The 22,629-nt window shown below is 55.7% G+C and overlaps 3 protein-coding genes and 1 pseudogene across 3 annotated transcripts; 2 read left to right on the plus strand and 2 right to left on the minus strand.

Moving 5' to 3' along the window:
- Positions 1–239: 239 nt before the first annotated feature.
- On the plus strand, positions 240–1,732 carry LOC138071674 (protein EOLA1-like). The gene is made up of 3 exons (XM_068963140.1): positions 240–492; positions 1,245–1,491; positions 1,654–1,732. Exons 1-3 carry the CDS (start codon positions 240–242, stop codon positions 1,730–1,732), a joined length of 579 nt encoding a protein of 192 aa, XP_068819241.1.
- A 913-nt stretch (positions 1,733–2,645) lies between these two features.
- On the minus strand, positions 2,646–4,112 carry LOC138070727 (heat shock transcription factor, X-linked member 3-like; annotated as a pseudogene).
- A 4,539-nt stretch (positions 4,113–8,651) lies between these two features.
- On the minus strand, positions 8,652–9,461 carry LOC138071675 (melanoma-associated antigen 1-like). Its single transcript, XM_068963141.1, has 2 exons — positions 9,113–9,461; positions 8,652–9,010 (listed from the first exon to the last, which is right to left on the minus strand). Exons 1-2 carry the CDS (start codon positions 9,459–9,461, stop codon positions 8,652–8,654), a joined length of 708 nt encoding a protein of 235 aa, XP_068819242.1.
- An 11,002-nt stretch (positions 9,462–20,463) lies between these two features.
- LOC138071676 (melanoma-associated antigen 10-like) lies at positions 20,464–21,252 on the plus strand. The gene has a single exon (XM_068963142.1). The coding sequence runs from the start codon at positions 20,464–20,466 to the stop codon at positions 21,250–21,252; it is 789 nt and encodes a 262-aa protein (XP_068819243.1).
- Positions 21,253–22,629: the final 1,377 nt, after the last annotated feature.

Genomic DNA, 22,629 nt, shown 5'->3' on the forward strand with positions numbered 1-22,629 from the left:
TGCATGTGATGGCTGGGTCCTCTGGGTCACCACCCCCTGTCAGCAGACCACATGGAGATGGATGGAAGGAGCCAGCCCTCTGGGACCCTCCCCTCTGTGTCAGCAGGCTTGGAGGATGCTCGGACACATGAGGCTGATGTCTGGCCCAGGGCTGTGAGCTTGGAGGCCTCTGTGTCAGGTTCCTGGCCTTTGTGGTTCTGTGTTTCTGCAGCCACATGAGGCCATGGGAGCCTGGGGAGATGAAGTTCAGCTGTCTGTCCTCCCGACAGCCTTCCACGGGTTTCGTCTTAAACAGTGTCAAGATCCTGGAAATGTGGTGGCAGCCCATCCTATGCAGCCACTGGCACTGTATCCTGGCAGCCCACATCGCACACCGGGACTGGGAGGACGCATCCTGGCGGGAGCTGCTGGAGCAGATGCTGGGGATGAGCCCCGCCCAGATACAGGCCTTGCTGTGGGATGGGGACAAGTTCGGCCATGGAGTGATCATGGGCAACTGATTCCCTGCCCCGTGCTGCCTGCACGGCCCCCGGTGCTGCCCTGGATCTCAGCTGGGTTGTGCTCATTTGTTTTCTGTTGAACCATTTGGTGGGGGAGTGGGGTGGGGCTGGGGTTTCTTCAGAGGGGCAGCGAGGGTTCCTGGACTGGGAAACAGTGGCCCCAGGTGCCTGATCACCACTTTGGGCCTCAGTCCCCATTTGTGCTCTGAAAGGCAGAGGTGGGTCCATATCTGCACATGGCACTTGTCTCTGTGACTGTACATATGTCTGTGTGTGTGTGTCCCCATGTGTATCTGTGTGCCCAGCAGAGACCATGAGAGGCACCACAGCACCCAGCCTGGGTTCCCTAACCCCACTGCCTGCAGCCAGGCCTGAGCAAGTCCCCTGACTCCCCAGGGGTGAGGCCCCACAGCAACACCTGTCTTTTGGTGAATTGCTTGGGAACCTGATGTCCACAAGCTCCCCACCGGGGCCCTCCTGCTCTGTCCCTGCAGCCTTCAGTGGGCAGACCGAGAGCTGCCCATGTCCTGGTGGGTTCGTGGAGCACCAGACCTCTTCCTTTCATTTGGCTCTCTCTCTTGCTTGGCCTCACCCCAAATTCCCTTTGCTGAGCTGAGCCCATCTGAAATGCTGAGCCAGAGGACCCAGTTCACCCTGGTTCCTCTCCATGATACGGTCTTACTCTCTAGCAGGCATGACTTTGAATCACCTTGTTCTCTTTCTGTGTCCTGTCTTTGCACACAGGTCTGGTGGACATTGGGGACACTTTGCTGTGCCCAGAAAACATAGGTCATGACGAGGTGAAGGAGCTGGAGAATCAAGCCCTGCTACCAGCTCTGGGACAGAAGTACCTGACTGTGCTTACCAACCCCTGCTGGCTGCTGCAGCCCATCCTGGGGTGGGCTGGAAAGGACATGTTCCAGGTGGACATCCCCGAGCACCTGATCCCCTTTGTCAGGAGGCCTGTCCAGACTGGGTTCTTAAGAGGAAGGTGACCAAGAGACCAGCTCATAGTGACACTATCCAGTTGCCACCAGGCCCTGGACGTGCCTGTCTGGTTCAGTCTGAATCGGCCCCACCCTGGGGTGCACTGCCCACTTGGTATGGGGTCTGGGGCCAGGACTTCCCTCATGCCGTGCTGCTCTGGCCTCAGCGAGAGTCTCCAGGGCTTTGACCTTTACGAAAACATGATGTCGCCACTCGTTTTGGCCCTGCTGGGTCTGGGCGGTTGAGAGAAATGTGTTGTTAGGAAACCGGTTAGTGTTTTTCCCTCTCTGTTTTGGTTCAAACTCCCCAATGTTGGAACAGTGTCCAGGGGTGATGGGGGAAGGCTGGGGGCTGGGCTGAGCATCAGCAGCCGGCGAGGACTCTGTCAGGCAGAGAGGCCCACAGGCCCAGAAACAAGCCGTGGTTTGTCCTTGCAGGTGACCCTTACCCTGCTGTAAAGTGTCCCTTGGCTCACAAAATGTGTGTGTTGAACACAGTGCCTGGCCGCTCTGCATCCAAAGACAGGCTCCAAAATACACCTGTGAGGGCAGAGTGGCAAGGGCTGGTGTTCACCTTGGGGAAACCTTGTACTTGTCTTTGGGGTCATGTGCTTGTAAGGCCGTTGGCGGGTGAGGTGACACTGCTTTCCAGTGAGCCAGCCCTGGATCGGGAGCTGGAGATGCTCAGCTGCTGATAAGAAACTTGTGGCATCATCGGGGAACCCAAGAGGAGTCCCTTCTGCTTCAGGGTGCATGACTCATGGAAGGTGACAACCCCAAGGTCAGGAGCCCGGTTGAGCCGTCTGCTGAGGGACAGCCAAGGCCCAGGGCAAACCATCTCTCAGCCAGGGACAAGCCTGAGCTGAGCTGGCCTCATGGCTCATGAGCTGCATGCACCCTTGGCTGTGTGTGAAATGCTGCTGCTTCAGATGAAAAGGGACCATGTGGACTGGACCAAAGCTTGCCTGGGGAGTGGGCTTCCAGCCTCATCTGGCTCACCCAGTGTCGTGTGAATAGCATGGACAGACAGAAAGAACAGACTTGCAGCTCTCTTTTGCTTCTTTATTTACTCCTGTGAAATTTTGCTGTACTTTATTAGAGCCAGAAATATATTTTTTATTACGAGAGTGCTTTTGAGTGGCCCTAGGGACCTGGCAGCTCAGGGATTGGGGTTGTCCTTGAACTGCTCACAGAGGGCACACTTGTAATCTGAGGACTCTTCCTGCTCCTCCTCCACCTCAAGGGCCTCATTTGGGGCCATGACTAAAAGGCCCGCCATCAGGATGGAGTAACAGGTGTTGTGCAGAGTCATCACCGAACCATAACCTGGATACTGTGGGGGGCTCTTGGGCAGTTCCCCTGCACTGTCCCTTTCAGCGGTAGCCAGGAGTACAGACATGCCATTGCTGGATGTACCCTCTCCACTGGGGCCGCCCTGTTCACTGGAGAGATGGTTTGCCCTAGCCCACCCGGCTACACTACCCGTAGACCAAAGGCCAGAGAACACATGTGAGTGCCGGCTGGGGCTTCCGTGAGCAGTTGGGTTTCCATTCTGAGCTTTCTTGTCAGCCTCTTGGGTGGACTCATTGTGATGGAATCGAGGAGAGTGTCTGGTCACCATTGCTCACTTCTTTTTCTTTGGGGTAGTTGTTGCTCCACTGATGGGCTGAGCAGTTGTTCTGGGGTTGACTTTTCTCTGGATGTTCTGCAGGAGGAGAGGCTTGTCTCTTTGAAAGTTGGAGTTGCGATAAATCTGAAAGGAATCATTTTAGCCATCGTGTGGGAGAAGAGCCCCTCCTCGCTGCCCTCCACTCTACCACCATCCCAGCCTTGCCTAACTAGGAGACAAAGTCTCTTCATTCCTGGCAGGTTATGAGGCCCTAGCATGTGTGCTCTCTACAGCTTCCTTGGGCCTGGCCTTGCTTGAGGTTTTACTGGCCCTCCGTGACATCAAGTGGCCCCTCAGGGCCTGGTGTCACACCTGTGGATCCTGTCTAAGTGGATAGTAGAATAAGACAGGCCCTGCTTTCTCCTCTTTGTTTAACCACCCTCTCACGAGAAAAACCTTCTTCTGGGAAGTGAAACCCATTCAGCACTCAGCTCGTCTCGTCTAGTCTCCCCAGAAGGGCTTTCTATGTTACCATCATCCTGTTCTTCCCTGCAGAGTGATCCAAAGGGTGGATTTTACTGAACCCATACAGGTTCAGTTCACAGATGACACTCTTGGTGCTGTCTTTGTCGAAGATCCTGTCCGTGCCTCTGTGCTGGAGGAACTCCGTCTGGAAGAGATCTGTCTCAATGACCACCATGTCTCCCTCGTCATTCCAGCTCTCAGAGGTGAAGGCCGCATCCTCCATGATCCTCCAGAGCTTCCTGGGGAAGGACAGCCCAAGGACGGTGTTGTTCCCTTCCTCATTGGCTGTTTCTGGGTTCAGGCCCTGTGGGGGCAGGTTGTCTTGGGAGCCCGATGTGGGCTCTCAATTTGGTCACCCTGCTTCCCCAAAACCTCCCCTGAATCCACATTCGCATCCAGGGAGGAATCAGGGAGGTCCCCTGCTGTGGCCTCCCCATCAGTTGATGGGGCCAGTGGGGCTGCACATGCCTCATCTGAACTCTGACTAGCCATGGAGACAGTCTAGCTCAGGAACATTCACTGCAATACCGAACCAGTGAATGCTCAGGGCAGAAAGGCCTCAGACCAGGGTTGTGGTGCCCAATAAATACTGTTTGGAGGTTCTAGAATCTGTATCGTGGGCCAGGCAGCCAATTAAATGGTCAGCTTCCTTAATTGTTTAATGATGTCACAGAGGTGATGTGGAGAAGCAGCCCTGGCCCAGTGTGGGGGAGCGGGGGACGGGGATGGAGATGTGATTCCCAGTTTGTCTCTTGTCTGAAAGTATGCAAAAGTATGTTTCAGGTTGCCTACAAAGGTTCCCATCTGTGGCCAGGCCCTGGATGGGTTGGCAAACGTGCTCCTGGCTCCATTCCCCTCACTAGCAAGGTACAGGCCTGTGGCTGGCTTCTGCTAAAGTTCTGGCGAGTTCTAGATCAGCTTCCACCAAGAGAGACCCCAGGGGTCAGATGGGCCCCTGGCGACTGTCCCTCCCAGAAGATGGGGTCCATAGTGGGCTGATTGGCCTAGCCTGAGTTGGTGGCCCCCTGTCCTTGCCCCTCTTCTGGCTTTGCTCTCTTCTGGCTGGTGCTGCTGGTTGGTAGGCCCCGCTCAGATGGCCCCAAAGTTAGAGTTCTGTTGTCCTGCCCCCACTGCCACCCAGGTCAAGCTCTCCCCAGTTCAGGGCTGTGCTCGAGCACAGTGGAAACGACCTCATGTTCCACTTGACTTTCCCCCAAGCACCTGAGACACAGACTCTCCAGGATGCTGTGTGGCAGGGTACGCTGGCACTCTGCTGAGCTTGCACCTTCCAAGCTCTGCCCACCCCCAGACCTCATCCCGCTGCAGATCACAGGCTGTTGTCTTCAGTTTCCATTTCTTCCCATAAAGACCACTCTCATGGCCCTAGAGTGCTCACTTTGGGAACACCAGCATGTGCTTCTCCTATCCCCTTCCCAGAACCTCGGATTCAGCCTCCCTGGAGACTGCCTCAAAAGTCCTGTTTCCTTTTGTCAGTGGGGTAGTTGGGCTTCTGCTACCCCCGGTCCTGGCCTCCCACGTCCAACTTGGGTATCTGTGGGTACTTGCCCTTTGAAGGACTTGTTTGAGGGTTCAACATTTAGCCTGTTCAGTGGTAAACAAGAACTTCACTGGTTCTCTTCGAGGCTAGCTCTGATCTTCTCCACCCCTGCCCCCGTCCCCACCACCACTGTGGACCTGTTCTCCCTTACCCAGATGGCAGGTACAATGAATGATTTTGTTGGCTCACAGCGTAGGCACTTTTGAAGGAGCCTCTTTTATACACACTCACTCCCAGGGACAAGTCTGACTTGTTGAGCTAGATGTGACCAAAGGAAGCCCCCAGTTACCTATATTTGAAAATGGATGAGAATTGGGGTGTGGGACTGGAGGAAACCCGAATGAGAGTCACCGGTCTTCACTGCACATGGACAGTAGAGCAGTGGGTTTGGAGATGTGTGTACTCTGGCATTTGTGGGCCACTGTTCTTCAACATCACCATGTAGGGATCAGACCAGCACCTTGGAAAGGCCCATGTTCAAGGACCCTAGGGCACTGTCTCCCAGTTCTGCCACTAGCAGGGTCATTTGCCTTGTGTGAGGGCCACTGCCTGGTGTCTGAAAGGGGAGAGCTAAGAGAGTGTGAAAGAAGCTCTCCCAGGGGCCTTTCTGCCTAAGGACTGGCAGCCTGGATGAGCTCCAGGCCTCGACTTGGGCTTCTCCATGGCCTTTCTTCTTCTAAATAGGTTGACAAAGCATTCCTTCAGGTTGATTCCTCTGACTAGGACACGACCCTGGAGGCTGTGAACATCAGTGGGGCCCACTGGCGGCTCCTCTAAAAGGGGACTGAAGGCCGTGGCATCTGTAGGCAGCCTGGCTAGGTGGCCTTTCCTGCCCCTACTCCCCCAATTCAGGGCCCTTCCTCGCCCCCTGGGTCCTGAGAGAGCTGCCTTTTCTGGTCCCCCTCCTCCAGGCACCACCCAGGCCCTGGCAGTGGGATTGCGTGGCACCAAGTTGGTTTTGTCAGTTGTGGCTTGGGACACTGTGTTGTGCACACACAAGCCCTCATGACGTCCAAGGCCTGCCTTTCTCAGCCTGGCTTTCCTGCCCCTGTGCTTGGTGGCCCAGCTTCGGCATCCACAGCCCAAAGGCTCTCCAGATGCTCCCCTCCCTCGTTGCAGCTGGGGAGACCTGGAGCCTCAGGGGTCTGCCTGTGTTACCTTCCTTCCCGTATCAGAGGACGCTCCTGTAGGGGCCTTATCCCACTAGGCACTGGGACCATACAGTCAGGCCCTCCTCCCTCCTGCTCAGTGATGAGCTGGTCAGCCTGGCAGGTTCAGTTGGGCAGGAGGCCTCATGGCAGCAGCAGGGACAGGGCTCTGCCCTCACGCGGGAGGCGCTGGGACTGGACAGAGATGCCGGCCCCCGGCAGAGTCAGTTCTCAGCAAACCCCAGAGCAGCCCCACAGTGCTACTGGTTCTCCTCGTCCCCTTCCTTCCGCAGGCCTGCTTTTTGTCACCTCAGAGGCATTGTGTAGCACTGAGAAGAGGAAGGCATAAGTTGGAAGGTCGGGCTGTGGACTGAGGTGGGCGGGAAGGCTGGGGGCTCCAGAGGAATTGAGACCAGGGCTCTGAGCCCACCCCAGCCGTCACTAGCACGTGGTCCTGGGAAGATGCCCAAGGCCTGTGGCCTCAGTTCTTCATTTGGGAGGCGAGTGGGTGTGAGGACCCCCATGTGTTGGGCTGCAGGATGGGCCTGAGGGACAGGACAGAGCTCGCAGGGCCTGGCAGCTGTTTGCACTGTGATGGCAGGGCAGAAATCTCTCACATTGTTGCCCCCAGACACTCTTCCACCCTCCACTGTGGGATGCGGTTGACTGCTTTGTGGCCCAGGGCACGTCAGAGGATAGGCACCTCAATAGGATGTGGAATAGCTAATCAGCCAAACAGTATGATTTATAAATAAAACACAGTAACTTTTCCAGCTAGACCATAATGGATCATAGTGTTAGTTGCTCAGTTCTGTCTGACTCTGCAACTCCATTGACTGTAGGTTGCCAGGCTCTGTCCATGGAGATTCTCCAGGCAAGAATACTGGAGTGGGTTGTCATGCCCTTCTCCAGGGGGATCTTCCCTACCCAAGGATCAAACTCAGGTCTCTGACAATGCAAGCATATTCTTCATCATTTGAGCAAGCCCCATTTCCAGTTGGAGGACCTGTTAAATTTGGGTGTGGAGGAGTGTTCCAGCAGGACACAAGATGCTCCAGGAAATGGAAGCAAGAGCCACTCTTGCCTGTGTCCCAGCTGGTCTTGCATCCAAACCCTTACTTTACATCATTGCAGCCCCAACAATGGTTGAGTCTTTGATTATGATGGCCAATTACAATCAAGATAATTAAAAGCTAATTAACACCTTGAATTCTGGATCCCCAGGACCAGGAAAGAAAGGGTCGGCCCATGGATTTCTGGGCATCACTCCAAGGGAGTGTGACCAGAGTTCTGTATGATTCTTAGCAGATAGGGGGAACTACTACTACTCTATACCTGTGGTCAACGGCAATGCAACAAGAGCCAGATCCCTCCCATCCTGCCTCAGAAAGAGATCTCTCTGATTAATCCAAGATCCAAAAGGATATCTCACAGCAATGTCCTATTTCAGAGTTTCCTCTCACCCCTACGACGTACCTCATGTGACTGTGGCTCCTAGACCATCGCTCCAGGTGTGGGGGTGTCCTGCTTCTCCCAGTGTCCCCACTGCTAACAAGGGCTTTTCACAGAGCAGAGGCTCTGTAAAGGTCTTCAGAATAAATGAACCAATGACGAGAGGGCTGATTGACTCAGATTAATTGCTACTTCCTTAGATAACCCAGGTAAATCCAAATAGAGATCCCTTAGCTGTACAAAATGACACACAAAAAATATAAGCAGCAAGAATTCACTACTATCACTTTTTATTTTCTAAATCTTCCACCAGCTATATCACTGCTAAATAAGTTCACATTTCCAAAATCATTCTAATTCCATATTATCTTGTGCAGGACCATGAAATAAAATGGAAGTGTTCCCAATCTCTTTTACAAAACAGCAAAATTCTTGTTCTTGAACTGGCTAAGTACAAACACACTGCAATCTACATCACTGACAGTTAGATACTGGAATGCATTGTCTTCTATTAAAAAGGAATAACATTTGAAAAATTCCTAAAGAAAAGAGAGATGAGTCTCCATGTCATTGTAGAGAACAGGAACACGAAGATGCCACACCCTGGGTTCCCCCAACAGGCCTAGGCTCTTACTGCTGAGAAGGCTAACCGCTCCCTCTTCAATCACAGAGGGAAGGATCAGCCTCCCTTCCTGCCCCCCAGGATAAGCTGCTGGATGTGGGCCTGGAAGAAGCCTGGTGGCTGCTCTGACTCAAACTCCCCTTTCTTCCTCCCTTGTAGCCTCTGAAGAGAGGGTGAAAGGAACTGGGACCCCTTCAACAGACTTTATTCAGATACTCCAGGACTTTAAACTTACTGATCTCTGAGTAGGCTCAGGGACCCCACAGGAACTCATAGCAACCAGGGTCGCCATCAGGCACCTGCTGGTACTCCAGGTACCCCTCCTGCACCCATACTTGTGTCAGCAGCTCCCTGGGCTCCCCAAAGATGTAGTGCTCCCTCCGGGGACACACCTCCATCCTCCTGAGTGTTCTCCATATCTCCTCAGGAGCACGGTCGTCCTCCACAGCAATCAGGCACAAGATCACCACCAGGAAGCTGGGTTTGGGCAACCCCTGCCCATCCCTCAGCATCTCATTGAGGGTGAGGCCCAGGGTGGGGACCAGGATATAGGTGTGCTCACTAGGGTCCACCTCCTTTACCTCCAAACCAAAGACCAGCTGCAGGTACTCTGCAGCTTGACCAAGGACCACCAGGAAGGGTCTTGGTAATCTCTGATGACACTATTCAGCACTTCTGCCCTTTGTGATTGGCTCCTTTGTGAGATACCTGCTAAGCAGGAATTCTACCAACTCATTCTTCTTCACCTGTAGTGCATTTGGGAGTGAGGACTTGGTATCTTCCTGGTCATGCGAGGTGCTTGGTACTTCTTCTTGCCTGCTGAGGCCATAGTATTCAGATTGGCTCCCCAGAGTGGCAGCCACGGCAGTGGGAGAGAGGCAGACACCCAGAGGGCTCTGGGGGAGACTGACTGTGGCAGCAGCAGCCACCTCCTCCAGGGTTCCCCAGGCTGGGAGACAGAAGGAGGAGGAAGCTGCATCTCCTTTCTTCACCTGCTCCTCCTCCTGCTCCACCTCCATCTCCTCCTCCTCCTCCTCACCCCCAACGCACTGTGCCTCCATCGGACCCTCATTCTCTCTTGGATCCTGAAAGTCTCTCTTAGGCTGGCAAAGTTCATGTATCCTAGGCATGATGACTGGAGTCAAACCACAGACAGGAGTGAGGCAGGGGGACAGAGGCAGACCATGAGACTGCAAGAGAGGCTGGTTGTGAGCAGCCTCGGTTGAGAAGCCCACCCTGGGCGGTCTGACTCAGGCCACTGACATGTCTCCTCTTAAGGGGTGCTCTCTGGCCTCATAGAGGAGCTCCTCCTGAGCGGCCTGACCCATGGCTACCCAAAGGAGGATGTGAGGTGTCTCCCCAGGGTGCAGCCAGCCAAACTTGAGGTTCTGAGGCTGACACGGTGGGGGGATTAGGGGCTTGTGGGCTCCCCTCTGTGCTGGGATGGGGAGCCCCTGGTGCACACTCAGGGCACCCTCTTCACCTTGACTCCTGGCACTGCCTGGACCTCCTCTTTTCTCTGACCTGTGGACATGGGGCATAGACCTCAGCCTTCACCTCCTGGTTCCTGGAGCTCCTGTGACACAAATGGAGGGAGTACCTTGGGTGTAGGCTGTGGCACAGACTTGCGCCTTCTGTGCTGGTAGGAGGGGTGGACTCTGCGAGGTCCCTGCAGGTCTTGGGTGGGTCATCCCATCGGGGCTCACGTGTAGTGCTCACTTTTCCCCTGGCATGGCCTGATCCCTCCCCTTTGGGGGCCTGCAGGGAAACCCAGAATAAGACCCGAGCCTGGACAGAAAGTGCTGAGGGGCCTCACATGTGGTGTCACCTGCCCAGGGCCTCCCACAGGTCCTAGGCTGGGGAGATGCTCAGTCCTCACCTCCCACCTGGCCACCTAACACTGACCACAGAGATGGGGGTCTGGTCAGTCCTGCCTTGGGATCCCTGGAGTTCATCCTTGTGGATCTGAAGCCTCACCCTCCGCCCTAACACCTCACCTCCCAAGGCCCCTAAGCCAGATGTGAATAAACTGCTCACCCAGCCTCCAAAACCCACCACAAGGGCCAGGATCCCTCCCTGCCCTGGGGTCTAACAGCCTCAGTCCTTCCTCGCGTGGAGCCTGGACTGCAGGGAGGACCTGAGACTGTCCTGTCTGCCATTTTGAGGCCCCACCGCTCTCACGAGGTACCCAGTCTCTCTGAGACCTGGATGTCAGAAAGTGAGGACAGGCCTAGAGCACTAATTCCACACTGAGACCTCCCAGGGCTGAATGTAGGAGTGGGGATCTGTGGCGTCTCCTCAGATTGGGGTCCGGGGTCCCCTGAGTCCTCCGTCAGTGTATTCCCTTTGACTTCTTGGAGGACCTGGACCCTCCCCTCTGCCCACATGTGATCCCACCCCCTATCCTAGGTCCCCAGTCTCTTTGAGACCCTGATGTGGAAGTCAGGACACCTGTGAAGTGCTTATCCCACCACCAGGGATGCCCAGGGCTGGCAGTAGAGGTGGGGAACTGTGGGGTCAGCTGTGTTCTCCCTCTGGGTCCTCATCCTGAGCCCTGGCAAGTCCTGGGATGCTGAAGTCCTCAGCAGAGACCATAACCCCACACCAAGGGACTCGTTGACCTGAGGCCCCGGGAGGAGTCTGCAGACATTACATCAAGGCTCCAAGCCCAGGGCTTCTTAGTGGCTGAGGATGCCATGGGCTGAGGTGATGTCTTGGGAGTCCCTCAGCCTTCCCTGTGCTCTTTGCCTTGACTCTCAGCTAGTCTGGGCACTGCCTTCTACCCACCTGATTTTGCTTCCCTTAGAGACCCAGGCCCTCTTGAGCCAGGATACCCGAGAGGGAAACCAGAGTTGGGGGCTTATTTCCACAACCCTACCGGGGTCTCCCAGGGCTAAAAGCAGTGACAACCTGGATGTCCTGGGGCCCCAGAGACCCACTCAGGATTCTACATGGACTCCTAGCGTGGCTGGGCTCCTTCACTCTGCTGACCTGAACCAGAGCTCTCTGACCCAGGCCCTCACTTCCTCACCTCCCAGTGGGATCAGTGATGTCACATCTCGACACCATGCCTCATGGTCTCCCAGGGCTGTCAGGAGGGCAGCACATGCATCCCCTAGGAACCCTCAGTCTCCTCTGGTCCTCACTTGGAGTCTCTGCAGGCCGCTCCTGTGGGCTGCTCCCTCTCTCCACATGTCAACAGACCAAGCTTCTGACTCCCCGAGTTCACTGAGGAAGCTGGCAGGGGGACTCAGTCTGACAAGCTGGCACCGGGTCCCCAGGAATCCCAGTAGATATGAAGTTGTATTCTATGGGACCCTCTGTTCTGGGGTGACTGAACCCCCTTGTCCTCACTGGAGGGTCCTCCTTGACCCTTTACAGAAGGCTGCGGTCCCAACACAGATGATTGATGGGGGGCTGTGGCATCCATGACCGTGGGGGAGCAAAGAGAACCACACATCTTCTCATGGGGGGGGTCCCCTCAACAGTCACCAGATTTCAGGAAACCTTTTGTAGAAAAGATGTTTTAGCAGAAGAGAGGGTGAACAGCAGCAGGTGAGTTAGGGGAACCCTTGGTTTGATGATTAGATAATATTACCAACTGGAGTGCCATGATTTTCACTGTTTAATCCTCATTCATAGAGTGAAATATATTTCACATGTCTGTATGGTGTGTTTCTGATATATATGTAAAACGTCTGGAGATTACATGCGCTTATATACTTATATATGGACATACCAAGTATATGTACAGAACATGTCCTGTATGCTCCAGTACCCAGATGGGGGTGTGTCCACGTGGCCCTGAAGGGCATAGATACTCACTCCTCTGTGGATGCCATGAGTCCACCAGACCCATGATCACTGTGCTTCCCCCTGCCTGACATCCAGTCTGCAGGAGAGCTTGGAATCCCCAGGAGCTTGGAGAGAAGGGAGGAGAGGGGGCAGTGGAATGAGAAAGCAGGGCTGTAGCCTGAACATAAGAGCCGTCTTCAGCGGGCTGTGCCCCCACATCCAGGAGCCTTTTCCATCCTCACACTCTGAGTCCTACACCCTATCCCTCCTCCATGGGCCTCGTGTCCATTTCAGTAGGGATGGTGACTGGATGGCGCTGGGGAGGCCACGTGGGCAGAATCCTGTGTCAGTCTCTCATGGGCAATGATGCCTGGCTTCCCTGTGTTTTCTCCATTATGTGATCTGAGGCATCAGGTGGGAGGACACCTGGATCCCCCTTGACTGTCAGGGAGACAAGTCAGGCCCCTGGGAAGATGGGGCTTTTCACCCACATGAAGCTCAGTTTGAATATGTATCCTGCTACTGATAACCCAATGAAATCATGGGCACTCAAAGTCTGGATTTCTCCAGGTGTAAAATGGGCCTCATAACAGTACATGGTGAATGCACTGCTGTGAGTTCCAATTTGATGTGACCTGTCTGTAAAAAGCTTGGTTAGTGGATGTAGCTATTGTTACTGAAGGTCTGAGATGTACCTTCCCCAATATTGTGAAGATTCCGAACCAGTACATATCTTTTGAACCTCATGCACATTGATTGATGTAGTTTTCCTTTTCTCCCTGAAAATCTTTTATGGAGAACGGTACATCTCACATGGCAGAACTGTTAAATATGGCATAACTTGTCTAGACCAAGCAAGGGTGATGGTTATGGTCCTGGCCCAGGGCAGGGCAAATGCTCTGGGCTGTGGGAAATGGCCAGGGGGAGGAGCATAAGGACCTACTCCAGGTGGACCATCCTGATCCAAACCCCCTCCACAAGGCTCTGAGAAAGAGGGTCCTCCTGGGGGACCCATTGGATGTCTAGGTAACATTTCTGCCTTGGACCTACTGCCTCTTCTCCAAAGTGCATGTTTCCTTGGGTATGGAACCTCGTTCCAAATCTCCCCTGCACAGCCTGGAACTGGAGGGTCTCCTCTCCACCCCGTTAATTCAGGACCATTCTTCCTCACACAAAGTCTTTCAATGTGTAAAACACTCTGAGTTACCAATTTCTGATCCTGACGTGCTGTTTTCTATAATATTTTCAATTTTGTTTTCTGCTTTTCCTTCTAGAAAGCAGTCAGAATAGTAATTATGTCCAGAGAATGTGAACCTTCTCACATAATGTGCCCAAAGCTGCCTCCTGATGGTTCGGATAGGACTCTAAAATGCTTTGGCCTGGCTGTGCCTTTCCCAGTTTGATCCTTAGTGATTAGTTGGCCATTAGTTGACATCTTGATGATGTCACACACCCAGACACACACAGAGTATCTACACACCTATTAGAATGGCCAAACTCTGTTCCTGGGACAATACCACACTGTTGTGGATTTGGACCATCGAGAATTCACATTCATTGTTGGTGAGAATACAAAATGGCACAGGCACGTTGGAAGACAGCTTGGCAGTTTCTTATAAAACTAAATATGCTCTTACTGTACGATCCAGCAACCATATGTGTCTTTACCCAAAAGACTTGAGAACTTATGTCCACACAAAAACCTACACATGAATGTTTTTAGCAACTTTACTTCTTATTGTCAAAACATAGATGCAAACCAGACATCCTGGAGTCAGTGAAAGGATAAACTTTGGTACATCTAGAAAGTGGAATTTCATTTACAATTGTCCAAACCAATAGAATATACAATGCCAAGAGGGAATCCTTGTGTAAACTATAATCTCTGGGTGAGTATGACATATCAGAGTAAGTTCCTCAGTTATAATGAATGTACCAGTCTGGTGGGGTTCTTAATAACAGAGGAGGCTATGTTTGTTTGGAGCCAGGAAGTAAATGGAAAATCGCTGTACCATCTCTCTATTTTTGTGTTCATGGAAAAGTGTTCTAAAAAAAAAAGTCTTGGGCTTTCCTTATGGCTCAGTGGTAAAGAATCTGCCTGCCAATGCAGGAGATACGGGTTTGATCCCTGATCCGGGATGATTTCACATGCTGTGGAGTTACTAAGCCAGTGTGCTGCAACTATTGAGCCTGTGCCTTAGAGCCTATGGGAAAATGGATAGGCTACCAACTGCAGTATTCTTGGGCTTCCTTTGTGGCTCAGCTGGTAAAGAATCTGGGTTTGATTTCTGAGTTGAGAAGATCCCCTGGAGAAGGGCAAGGCAACCTATTCCAGTATTCTGGCTGGAGAATTCCATGGGCTGTACAACTAATGGGGTCACAAAGAGTCAGACAAGACTGAGCAACTTTCACTAGAGCCCATGAGCCTCAGCTACTGAAGCACAAGTGCCTAGAGCCTGAGTTCCACAACGAGAGAAGCTACTGCAACGAGAAGCTCTCACACCGCAACTAGAGAGTAGCCCCTGCTCTCCACAACTAGAATAAAGCTCGGGCAGCAACAAAGACCCAGAATAGCCAAAAATAAATAAATAAATAAATAAATAAAATTATATTTTAAAAGTCTTTTTAAAAACATAGTTATAAACAATATCTAAACAACATAACATGAGAAAGCTCTGGGGAAGAGTGAAGACTGTGCAGAGCTGGTTCTTGTGTTTGGGGAGGGGATGGGAAGCAGAGGGGAAGTTAGGGAGAAGCTCTGGGCTGCATAGGTGCAGAGGGTGGGATGGCTAAGAAGACAAGATTTTAAACTTTGGACCCATTTCATTGCACAAAGTTGAGGTGGCCCCAGACCATAGGTATAAATACCCTAGGGTAACACCAGGACAGCCACAAAGGCAGATTAATTGAAGCAACTGAAAGCAGAGACATCACTTTGCCAACAAAGGTCCATCTAGTCAAAGCTATGGCTTTTCCAGCTCATGTATGGATGTGAGAGTTGGAGTATAAAGAAAGCTGAGCACTGATGAATTGATGCTTTCGATCTGTGATGTTGGAGAAGATTCTTGAGAGTCCCTTGGACAGCAAGGAGATAAAATCAGTCAATCCTAAAGGAAATCAACCTTGAATATTCACTGCAAGGACTGATGCTGAAGTTGAAGCTCCAATACGTTGGCCACTTGATGCGAAGAGCCAACTCATTGGAAAAGACTCTGATGCTGGGAACTATTGAAGGCAGGAGGAGAAGGGGACGACAGAGGATGAGACGGTTGGAGGGCATCAGCGACTCAATGGACATGAGTTTGATCAAACTCTGGGAAATAGTGAAGGACAGGGAAGCCTGGCATGCTGTAGTCCATGGAGTCACAAAGAGTCAGACACGATTGAGTGAATGAACAACAACCAACAGGTAATATTATCTAATCATCAAACCAAGGGTTCCCCTAAATCACCTGCCACTACTCAGCCTCTTTACCTAAAATCAAATATTTTATACAAAATGTTTTCCAAGTACGGTGACTGCTGACGGGCCCTCACGGGAAGATGTGTGGTTCCCTGTGCTCCCCCATGGTCATGGGCACAGCAGGCCCCCATCCAGCATCTGTCCTGGGACTGCAGCCTTCTCTCGAGTGTTGAGGAGGCCCCTCCTGAATGAGGATGAGGGGGTCCAGTCACCCTGGAACAAGGTTCTCATAGACTACAACTCCACTCCTACTGGGACTCCTGGAGACCCCGGTCTGGGCTGTCAGGCCGAGCCCCACCTCCCCCACCACTTCCTCAGTGACTCAGGGAGTCAGAGTCGGTCTGAGGGCACAGTCTCATGTGGACAGAGGGAGGGGCTCATGTTCTGCAGAGACTCGAGGTGAGGACAGAGGGTCCCCAAGGGATGCATGTGCAGCCCTCCCGACAGCCATGAGGGACCACGGGGTGTGGCGTCCAGATGTGACGTCACTGACTGCACTAGGAGGGGAGATATGAGGGCCTTTGTCACAGAGCTTGCGTTTAGGTCAGCAGAGTGAAGGAGTCCAGCTCTGCTAGGAGTCAAGGTAGAACCCTGAGGGGGCCACTGGGAGCCCAGGACATACAGGTCGTCACTGCTTTTAGCCCTGTGAGACCCCAACAGGCTTGTGGGAACGAGCCCCCTCTCCTGCTTGCCTCTCAGGGGTCCTGGCTTCGGAGGATGCTGGCTGTAAGGCAAGCAAAGTTGGCAGCTGAGGGAGGTGCCTAGGTGAGCTGGGAGTCAAGGTGACAAAGAGAAAGAGGGTTGAGGAACCCCTGTGGGATCATCTCAGCTCTGGGAAGCCCTGGGCTTGGAGCCCTGATATCATGTCCACAGTCTCCTCCCAGGGTCTCAGGGAAGTGATGGCCTTGATGTGAGGGTCCTGCTTCCAGTCAACATAGGGACATCCCCGGACCTGCCAGGGCTCAAGATGAGGACGTTGAGGGAGGACACAGGTAACCCCACAGGTCCTGGCACCTGCTGTCAGCCCTGGGAGACCCTGGTGGCAGCATGAGCACAGGGTCGCAGAGACACGGGAGACTTGATGTAAGGGGAGGGGCCTCAGAGGGTGAAGGGGAGGATCTTAGGTTCTGAAAGAGTCTGGGTGAGGACCCTGAGGGAGGACTGCCGGGACCCTGGGCCTGGGATAGGTTGAGCCCAACATGCGTGGTCTCACTTCCTGATACCCGGGTCTCAGCCTGGGCTCCTGAAACAAGGGGCAGACTTCCTGACATCTGGGTCTCAGACTGGGTAATTCGCGTATGGGGCCTGGACTCAGGTGCTCCAATTCCCAGGTCCTGTGGTGTGTCAAGTTGAGGACACTGAGGGAAGACCAGGGTACCGTGGGCCACAATCAGAGGAGACCTCAGAGTAGCCCGTCTCTGTTATCAGTCCGGGGTGTCCGTGGGATAGAATGAGCGAAACAGGCATGGTCTGACTTCCTGACATCCAGGTCTTGGAGACACTGGGCCCCCTGGTGTGAGGGGCCGGGGCTGCAGTTGGGGAGAGGCGAGAATCCCAGGTCCTGACTGGAGGCAAGGTGAGGTGCCTGAAGGAGGACTGAGGGGCCCCTGCGTGAGGACCGACAGAACCCCATAGATCCCCGCCCCGGTAGTTGGCCCTGGAGCCCTTGTGGTGAGAAGAGCGCACTAAGCCTGTCTGACTTCCTGACATCGGGTCTCAGAGAGACTGGGGACTTGGTGTGAGGAGCCGGTCTCAGGTAGGGAGAGGACAGAGTCCAGGTCCTACCGGGAGTCAAGGTGAGGGAGGAGGGGAGCGTGACCCCAGAACAGAGGGGACCCTGGTAGTCCCCGGGCGGGATGAACATGTTCAGGGTTTCCTGACATCCGGGTCTCAGAGAGCCTGGGGACCTGGTGTGAGGGGCCAGGGCTGCAGTTGGGGAGAGGCGAGAATCCAGTCCTGACTGGAGGCAAGGTGAGGTGCCTGAAGGAGGACTGAGGGGCCCCTGCGTGAGGACCGACAGAACCCCATAGATCCCCGCCCCGGTAGTTGGCCCTGGAGCCCTTGTGGTGAGAAGAGCGCACTAAGCCTGTCTGACTTCCTGACATCGGGTCTCAGAGAGACTGGGGACTTGGTGTGAGGAGCCGGGTCTCAGGTAGGGAGAGGACAGAGTTCAGGTCCTACCGGGAGTCAAGGTGAGGACACTGAGGGAGGAGGGGAGCACGACCCCAGAACAGAGGGGACCCTGGTAGTCCCCAGGCGGGATGACCATGTGCAGGGTTTCCTGACATGCGGGTCTCAGAGAGCCTGGGGCCCTGGTGAATGTGGCGGCGTTTCAACATGGCGGACGGGACAATCACGGGTCCTGCCTGGAGTCTAAGCTCCATGCGGGGAAGGACTGGGGAAGGACCCCTAAGGCAGGGAGGGATCCTTGCTCTTGGGTGGGGGGTGGGGGCGGTGGGGGCCGGTGGGGGCCGGGGTGGGGGGCGGTGGGGGCCGGTGGGAGTGGGGGTGGGGGGCGGTGGGGGCCGGTGGGGGTGGGTTTGGGGGGCGGTGGGGGCCGGTGGGGGCCGGTGGGGGTGGGGGCGGGGGGCGGTGGGGGCCGGTGGGGGCCGGGGGCGGGGGGCGGTGGGGGCGGTGGGGGCCGATGGGGGGTGGGGTGGGAGCCGGTGGGGGTGGGGGTGGGGGGCGGTGGGGGCCGGTGGGGGTGGGGGTGGGGGGCGGTGGGGGCCGGTGGGGGTGGCGGTGGGGGCCGGTGGCGGTGGCGGTGGGGGCCGGTGGCGGTGGCGGTGGGGGCCGGTGGGGGCTGGGGGGCGGTGGGGGCCGGTGGGGGCTGGGGGGCGGTGGGGGCCGATGGGGGTGGGGGTGGGGGTGGGGGGTGGTGGGGCCCGGTGGGGGTGGCGGTGGGGGCCGGTGGCGGTGGGGTTGGGGGCGGTGGGGGCGGTGGGGGCGGTGGGGGTGGGGGTGGGGGGCAGTGGGGGCTGGTGGGGGCCGGTGGCGGTGGGGTTGGGGGGGTGGGGGCGGTGGGGGCGGTGGGGGTGGGAGTGGGGGGCGGTGGGGGCCGGTGGGGGTGGGGGTGGAGGGCGGTGGGGGCCGGTGGGGGTGGGGGTGGAGGGCGGTGGGGGCCGGTGGGGGTGGGGGTGGAGGGCGGTGGGGGCCGGTGGGGGTGGGGGTGGAGGGCGGTGGGGGCCGGTGGGGGTGGGGGGCGGTGGGCGCCGGTGGGGGGTGGGGGTGGAGGTGGTGGGGGCCGGTGGGGGCCGGTGGCGGTGGGGGTGGAGGCGGTGGGGGCCGGTGGGGGCCGGTGGCGGTGGGGTTGGGGGGGTGGGGGCGGTGGGGGCGGTGGGGGCGGTGGGGGCCGGTGGGGGTGGAGGCGGTGGGGGCCGGTGGGGGGTGGGGGTGGAGGTGGTGGGGGTGGGGGTGGGGGGCGTTGGGGGCGGTGGGGGTGGGGGTGGGGGTGGGGAGCGGTGGGGGGCGGTGGGGGTGGGGGTGGGGGGCGGTGGGGGTGGGGGTGGGGGGCGGTGGGGGCCGGTGGGGGTGGGGGTGGAGGGCGGTGGGGGCCGGTGGGGGGCGGTGGTGGCCGGTGGGGGTGGGGGTAGAGGCGGTGGGGGCCGGAGGCGGTGGGGGCCGGTGGCGGTGGGGGCGGTGGGGGCCGGTGGGGGGTGGGGGTGGAGGTGGTGTGGGCCGGTGGGGGTGGGGGTGGGGGTGGGGGCCGGTGGGGGCCGGTGGGGGCCGGTGGGGGTGGGGTTGGGGGCCGGTGGGGGCCGGTGGGGGTGGGGTTGGGGGCAGTGGGGGCCGGTGGGGGTTGGGGCGGGGGGCGGTGGGGGGGGTGGGGGCGATGGGGGGTGGGGGCGGTGGGGGCCGGTGAGGGCGGTGGGGGCGGTGGGGGGGTTGTGGGGGTGGCGGTCTTGGAGGCCCCAGAGTGAGGTGAGCAGCTTATTCACCTCTTAGCGGGCTTAAGGTGAGGTGTTCTGGTAGAGGGCGGAGGCTTCGGGTCTGCAGAAGCTGGACTCCCTGGATACCGAGGGAAGACTGAGCAGACCCTGCCCCTCTGTTCACTGCTGGGAGACCAGGTAGGACGTGAGGAGAGGTGACCCAGCATCTCCCCAGCCTAGGACCCACGGGAGGCCCTAGGCAGGTGCGGCCATATATGGGGCCCCTCAGCACTTTCTGTCCGGACTTGGCACTTGTTCTGAGTTTCCCTGCAGGCCCCCAAAGGGGGAAGGTCCAGGCCATTCCAGAGTAAATGTGAGCACTACATGTGAGCCCCAATGGGACTAGCCACTCCAGATCTGGGGGGACCTCACAGAGTCAACCCCTCCTACCAGCACAGAAGGCCTAGGTCTGTGCCACAGTCTACCCCCGAGGTGCCCCCTCCATTTTTCTCACAGGGGCTCCAGGAACCAGGAGGCGACGGCGGAGATCTGAGATCTGTGTTTGAGGTCACGGGAGTGCCAGGAGTCAAGGTGAGGCGGGTATCCTGAGTGTGCACAGGGTTTCCCCATCCCAGAACAAGGGGACCTCAAAAGGCCCTAATTCCCCCACCTTGTCGGCCCCAGAACCTTGGGCTGTGCTGGCTGCACCCTGAGCCAGAATTTCTCTTCCTCACTTGACAGGGGACTGACCACCAAGGAAGAGCGCCCCTGTAACGCCCAAGAGCAGCCCTCAAGGAAGACCAGTAAGTGGCCTCAGTCAGAGCCACCCGTGGCGCATTTCAGAACTGAGACCATTTACACTCTCTCTCTTTCCCAGGTCAGTGGTCTCCATTTTCCCTCTACCACACCCGCACTGGGCACAAGACCCCAGTCATCATGCCTGTGGCCCCGACGAATGAGCTCTGCACTTCTGAGGAAGACCTTCAGGGCCAAATCCAGGCCCAGGGCCCAGTGGAGGCGCAGCTCCTGGGGGCTGAGGCGGAGGATGCCTCAACCCCTGTGGCCTCCTTCCCTCCAGACTCATCGTCCTCTGCCGCCGTGGATGCAGAGATCTTGTTCAAGCAGGCTGTGAATGTGATGACGGCTGAACTACTGGAGTTCCTGCTCATCAAGTATGGCACCAAGGAGCCGATTTTCCAGGCTGAAATGCTGAATAGGGTCCTCAGGGATAACCAGGCCCACTTCCCAGTGGTCTTCCGTAAAGCCACACAGTGCCTGGAGCTGGCCTTTGGCGTGGATATGAAAGAGGTGGACCACAGAGAGCACATCTACGTCATGGTCCCCACCCTGGGCCTCACCCTCAATGAGATGCAGAGGGGTGGGCAGAGCATACCAAAGGCTGGCCTCCTGGTGACGGTCCTGAGCCTGATTGTCGTAGCAGGGGACCGGGTCTGTGAGGAGAAGGTCTGGGGAGCACTCAGCATGATGGGGGTATTTGCTGGGATAGAGCACTGCATCTATGGGGAGCCCAAGGAGCTGCTGACCCAAGTGTGGGTGCAGGCAGGGTACCTGGTGTACCGTCAGGTGCCTTGCAGCCACCTTGCTCATTACGAGTTCCTGTGGGGTCCCCGGGCCTATGCAGAGACCAGCAAGCAGCAAGTCAGGGACTATCTGTACAGGGTCAATGGAAGGCGTCCCAGGTTCTTCCCACCCCGGTGTGCATAGGTGTGAGGGAGGAGGAAGAGGGGCCCTGAGCCAGAGCAGCAGCCAGGCTCCTTTCAGGCCCGCATCCAGCAGCTGGTCCTGGGGTTAGGAAGGGAGGCTGATCCTTCCCTCTGTGTTGGAAGAGGGAGCATTCAGCCTTCTCAGTCGTGACAGCCTGGGCCAGTTGAGGGAATAGGTGTGTAGCATCTTTGGCTTCCTCTTCTCTACAATGACATGGAGATTCATTTCTGTTTCCTTTAGAATTGTTTCAAATGTTATTCCTTTTAATAGGAGGCTTAATAAGCCTCAGTGTCTAACTATGTCAATAACGTTGATCCCAGTGTGTTTGTGCTTACCCAGTTCAAGAACAAGAGTTTTGCTGTTTTGTAAAAGTGATTGCGAACACTTTCATTTTATTTTGTCACCCTGAACAAGATTACATGGACTTGGAATATAACTGTTTTGGAAATATCATATTACTTAGTAAGAATTAAGAGATAAAATATATTTGAGGTGAGTTCCTCTGTACTTCTTGTCTGTCATTTTATGCAGCTAAACTATCTCTGTTCAATTGGAGTTTTTCAAGTTATTATTTAAGAAAGTACAAAAAGCCTGATTTGACTTTATAATAAGTGTCCCGCTCTGGCTCATTTATTCCACAGACCTTCATGGAGCCTGTGCTCTGTGGAAGGCCCTGTGTTAACAGTGGGGACACTAGGAGAAGCAGGACACCCCAACACCTAGAGTGATGATCTGACAGCTGCAGTCACATGAGGAAGGTGGACAGACATCCCCTAGTTCCACCGAACAAGGCAACCAGGGGCAGGGTCCACGGGGAGCACTTAAGTGTCGGTGCCTGGTCCGGGGTGGTTTGGGGCTTTGGGAAGCTGGGTTCATTCTGTGGGAGGTGATTGTGATGAGGGTGAATGGTGGCAGCAGCCAGGTATACACAGTGTCATGGGTGAGAAGAAAATCTGAAATGGGACATACACATTAGAAGATCCGCTTCTGTCCTAGATAAATTTCCTGGGGCAGGAAGGGAAGTTACGCTGTGGTCAGGGAGAGTTAGACACCTGTTTATGCTGCTTGATCTAGCTACACCAAAAATTTGCCAAATGGGGAGGGGTGAGTGGACTTTGGTTTGCTGCACAATCTACCCAGTCTTGGGAGAATATAGTCGAAGACGTCTTGGTAAGCATCCCCAAATTTTGGTAGGATTTTAATGGAGTGTCTTCTTTAAAACTGGTGGCTGTGCACTTAACCTAATGGATCAGCTTATCCAGGTGGTCAGACCCTAAAGCCATAGATGAGGAGGGATTACGGAAACCACAGTGGCAAAATCTGCACTGAACTTGAATTCACACACCTCAGAATTCTCCTTGGAGGTGAAAAGTGCGG

Source organism: Capricornis sumatraensis, chromosome X, assembly GCF_032405125.1.
Source record: "Capricornis sumatraensis isolate serow.1 chromosome X, serow.2, whole genome shotgun sequence".
NCBI lineage: Eukaryota > Metazoa > Chordata > Mammalia > Artiodactyla > Bovidae > Capricornis > Capricornis sumatraensis.